The following is a 4,725-nucleotide window of genomic DNA, read 5'->3' on the forward strand; positions in this document are numbered from 1 at the left end:
TCTTAGACTGACCTTTTTAAAAGTTGTTGGCTCTTCTCATTCTAGAAGCTCTCAATCCAATAACAAGACACATCACATCCCCATATTACCAATAAACACTTTGTATTTATTGCAAGTAACCTAGGCAATTTATTATATATGCCACTTCATAGTGCTTTGGTCCCACCTAGTCATGTCTTTATTGATCTTAGAGTTAGCACATGTCCATATGTCTTTAAAAATTACTATTTATTAATGACTATTTGTTGATGTTATCTTGTGCTTCCATTTTCCTTAATCTTTTGTGTTGTATGATTGGACTTCACAACTATCCTTTGCCTCTCCATATGATACCATTTCACTAGCTTTGTTGGCCTCTTATTACCACTTTCCCCTAAGTAAGGTACAATACTTTGAGTGATGATGATCTCTATTCATGTCACTTATAAATATGCATCCAAGCATGCATATACATGTGCACGCGTGTAGACGTGTGCGCATGCACGCACGCACACACACACACGCACATGCACGCATGCGCATGCACACACACACACACCCCCTTTTTGGGAATAAAAACACACACGCGTGCGCCCGCGCATGCAAACACCACGCGTGCATGCAAATTATTGGCTTTCTATTTATGTTCCCTTCATGTTGAAGTTAAGGACCTACCTTGTTTTCATCTTTTCTTATTTTTTATTGCCTATCCTTTGCACCACTTAACACATAGTGTTTATTGCAAGCAATCCCAAGAATCTTGCTTCAATGTTGTCATGTATACATTGTAAATTATCTTGAACAACATTTTATATTGCTTTTTAAAAAAACATGCCAAAATATATTGTAAGGGTGAGCGCCCATTAAAAAAAAGATGAGTAATACAAAAACATGCTGGATATATTGTAAGGATGGTGAGCCCATTTTAAAAAAACTACTGGTTAGGTAAATTTAACGGTGCATCACCATTAAAGAAAGTTGTGAGGGGTAAGCAAAATGAATGATAGTTCATCGTCCCATCGACGCCATATGAAGGGGACAAATTGAAAGCTAAGAGTGAGAGAGAGTGATACAAATAGCAATTCAAACTTAGTTGATTTCAAGGAATAGAAAGCAACTTAGTCCAATTATATTTGAAAAAAATTAAAGCCTAGCTTTTCCCTTTCCAAAAACAAGGTGAATGATATATCTATCATTCATTAGGCCTGCCTGTGTATGGCATAAAATTGGAGGCCCAAGGGATGGAGATTAAGAATGTGGAGAGAGGAATGGCCCAAAAGTCATACAAGGGGACCCCAAATCATCAATACTCTACAAGTGCACCAACCACAAATTAACACCTAAGAGAGCATAAATAATAACAATGATATTATTTTTCCAAGTCTACCTACGACAGGCCAACAAGCTTTGCCTACCCCTCGGGCAGGCCAAAAAGGGTAGGAGCAACAGACTAGAAATGTAGGAGGAACTTAGGAAGGCTCTAGTGTAGTGGATAAGACCAAATAAAATCGCACAGAATAATTGTAGCTTTCAAAGGGCAGGCAAAAAAGTAAGGGTAAGTTTTTCATTATCTAACACTAAAGGTATAGAAGCATTTTAATTACGACAATCGGGACAGTTATGGGCCTGGCAGTGTACTAAATGTTCAATGGAAAATTATTTGTGGTGCACACCACCTGTCCCGATCGCCCGCGACAACCCGTCATTCTCGTCGGTGCTAGTGATGCTGTGGTTGGAACTTGGACAGTACTGCTTGGGTCGAGATCCTTCGTGCTTCTTGGACATTGCCTCAGTGGCCATGGTGGTGCACTGGTGCTGTACGGGTTCGGTAGCTTCGGCCCTCGATACAAGATGATGCTGGCAGAATCTTACGCGTGTTGCGACATGGACAAGTGACGAGTCGTGTCACGACTCTGGGAGTTCTATTGTGTGATCGAAAGTCCTTTCGCGCACAGTAGAGGGCTGAGGTGGGAGGAACGAAGCCGGTCGGTGGACGCGACACAGCCAAGCTATCACGAGATGCTTGCGGGAGATCAGTGAGGGGCGGGTGAGGCTGCAGAGAGAGCCAGGGTTTTCTAGAGAGGAGCAGGGGTGCACGAAGTGAACGCGTGCAGAGAGAGGGCTAGAGGAACACTTTCTACGAGTGGAATAATAGGAGAGGAGAGGAGAGGGATGGCGTGGGAAGGAAGTAGGATAAGAAGAGCAGTTGGAGAGAACGGGAAGACGAATCGGGTGCGAGAGGAGAGAGAGGAATAGAGGAAATTGGGAGAGATCGAGGGAGGGGAGACGTTGTTGGTGGATGGCTCATTCATGGCTGCGGAGAGGTATGATGATGGGCGGGAGCAGAGACGCATGGTTGTGGTAGTAGACGATGCAGAGTCGGCTCGCACCGCTCTCGGTTGGGCCATGCACAATGTGGTGCGCGGTGGCGACATCATCACACTCGTTCACGTACACCCTTCTTCTTCCCGAGGTGCGTCTCTTCTTCTCTTCTACGCAACTCATGAACGCTGCAGTTCAGTTCCTTCCTCCGTTTCTATGAGCCTTCTGATGACTTCAATCTTAAGCTTTCGATCGGACTGAAATTCATCTTCTTCCTTTCTCACCGTGCTATTTGCTAGAGCTGTTATGAAGCACATATGGGCGATTTGGGCTTGCTCCTCTTGTTACACGTTAGGGAGCGATAAAGTGATGGAATGCTCTTCCTCCATTTGCACGATTTCCTTTCCATATAACAAAATGGCCGAATCTAGCCCCATCTGCTTGTTTCTGTTAATCAATCGATTTCCATTTCCCCCGGCATCACAGAAACTAACTTGCGTTCTGTGTCAGAGAAACCCTTTGTTTTGGCAGCCTTGTGTTTTTTGTATTTATCCACAATTCAAGCTCCGAGTCGGGGCATTGGTTTCTTTTATAATTTGAAAGATAGTACAAGCAAGATTGTATAAAGATGCAGAAAAGGTTAAGTTAAATATCTTATTCAGAGTTTCGTAGCAAGACCCCTTATCAAACAAGATGATTAAACACAAGAAGCCAACCATAAAATCTCTTTGTTTCCAGCAAGATTAGCAGATTTCAAGCCAGCGCAATGGCAGAGTTCTAGTTTCATTGAGGAAGCGCGAAGGTTACTTCGCTTGAAGGGATTTCATCTCGCTCTCTCGTTCAAGGATTTATGTGACTTGAATCCCGAGGTACCGTGTATTTCTTCTCCCCCTAACTTCCCCCCCCCCCCTCGACCTCCTATCTTGTTGATGATTATAGCTGTATAGCTGTTAGGCTACACTTAGTGCTAAGAAAATGTATTAACAGGAAAGACGGGTCTTCCGATCAAAAGCTCCATTGCTAGTGTTGTACCCTGTTCCGTCTGAGTGGTTGCACGCCGTTTAACTTTGTTCTGTCCTGTCTAAAGTACTTTTAAAGAGGTGTGAAGACACAAGGTATGGATGATGTTCTTGTATTGCCCACTGGCGAAACGGATATCCATGGATTACCAATTACGCTGCCATCTTTGTCACAGCTTTTAAGAGCTTCCAAAATGTCTGTGTTTCATTATCTGGATTTTATGCAAGGCAGCTGCTGTGATTGAAGCAACCCGGTAGTTGTGAGAGCGATATGGCCTTGCTAATTCAACAGACATAATACTTGCACGGACCATGTTCACGTATTCGAAAGTTACAAAAAACTGACTCAATGACTGTCCTCTTTGTTCCATTCAACAGGCAAAGGTAGAAATTGTAGTCATGGAAGGTGATCAGGGCCCCACTATCGTTTCTTTGGCAAAGAAGCTTGGAGCATCTGCGTTGATCTTGGGTCAGCATAGACGTGGTTTGTTTTGGAGGTATGATGATGAAAAGTGGACTTTTGGTTTCTTTGGGTGCTCTTAACAGATGTTAATACATCCCGTGTTTCAGGATGCTAGGCAAAAAGGACACACCCGATTACTGCATGAAGAACTCGGAGTGTCTTGTCCTTGCTGTGAAGGATAAAAGCAGAAAAACGAGATTTATAGGGCACAGCAAGACAGCATCTGAAGTTAGGATTGTTAGATATCTATGACTTTATAGAGCAACTGCCAGTACAAAAAAGGTCAATTTTCTTCTGCAGACCGAAACTTGTACATAGTTCTGTACAATTGTATTTTAACTCTGAAGTGATGTTTGAGTCAAATAAAGGTACATATATTTCACTTACCCCTTGCCACTTAAATGCTAAAATCTCTGCGGATGAGTATGTGCTATCTTTGTATAGCCACTCTGCCTATTTGGAATCATGTATAACCAAAGCTGCCAACCAATGAAAAGTTTGAAGTCATCTGTTGTGAAAGATCAAGAGATGTGGCCTGAAGTTGAGGTTGCATCCTCGACGTTCACCTGCAGGAATGTCAGTCTCACCATGTGGACAATACAAGGGCAGGCTTTTTGACCTTATGCCCAATTCGTGTATTCAACCTAATTCCTTTAGTATACTTTTCTTTATGCCAGTCTCCTGCTGGCACTAATGTCGATTTGGAATTTCATCTTTGTACCCAGAAAATGTATTGTTAGAGAAATTCCACCAGTGTAAATCAACAAGTCCCAGGCAAGCTCAACTAAACAAGCTACCTGGATCAAGTTGTCCACCCCAACTCCAATGTGACACTGCTTGTCTACCCTCCCTGAAAAGATTTTCTAGAGCAGGCTTTTATAGATCTTAATTACAATGCTAGATCATGATCACTCTGAACTCTCTCTTGTAATCAATTAGTTC

At 42.8% G+C, this 4,725-nt stretch overlaps 1 protein-coding gene across 1 annotated transcript; it reads left to right on the forward strand.

Annotated features, from left to right (window-relative positions):
• Nucleotides 1–1,691: 1,691 nt before the first annotated feature.
• Nucleotides 1,692–4,435, forward strand: LOC147892338 (universal stress protein PHOS32-like). The gene is made up of 4 exons (XM_087388456.1): nucleotides 1,692–2,452; nucleotides 3,040–3,170; nucleotides 3,699–3,817; nucleotides 3,891–4,435. Exons 1-4 carry the CDS (start codon nucleotides 2,290–2,292, stop codon nucleotides 4,033–4,035), a joined length of 558 nt encoding a protein of 185 aa, XP_087244582.1. The 5' UTR covers nucleotides 1,692–2,289; the 3' UTR covers nucleotides 4,036–4,435.
• Nucleotides 4,436–4,725: the final 290 nt, after the last annotated feature.

The sequence above is a fragment of the Dipteris shenzhenensis genome, chromosome 17 (assembly GCF_047967505.1).
Source record: "Dipteris shenzhenensis isolate YYH24624 ecotype China chromosome 17, Dip_SZ_1.0, whole genome shotgun sequence".
NCBI lineage: Eukaryota > Viridiplantae > Streptophyta > Polypodiopsida > Gleicheniales > Dipteridaceae > Dipteris > Dipteris shenzhenensis.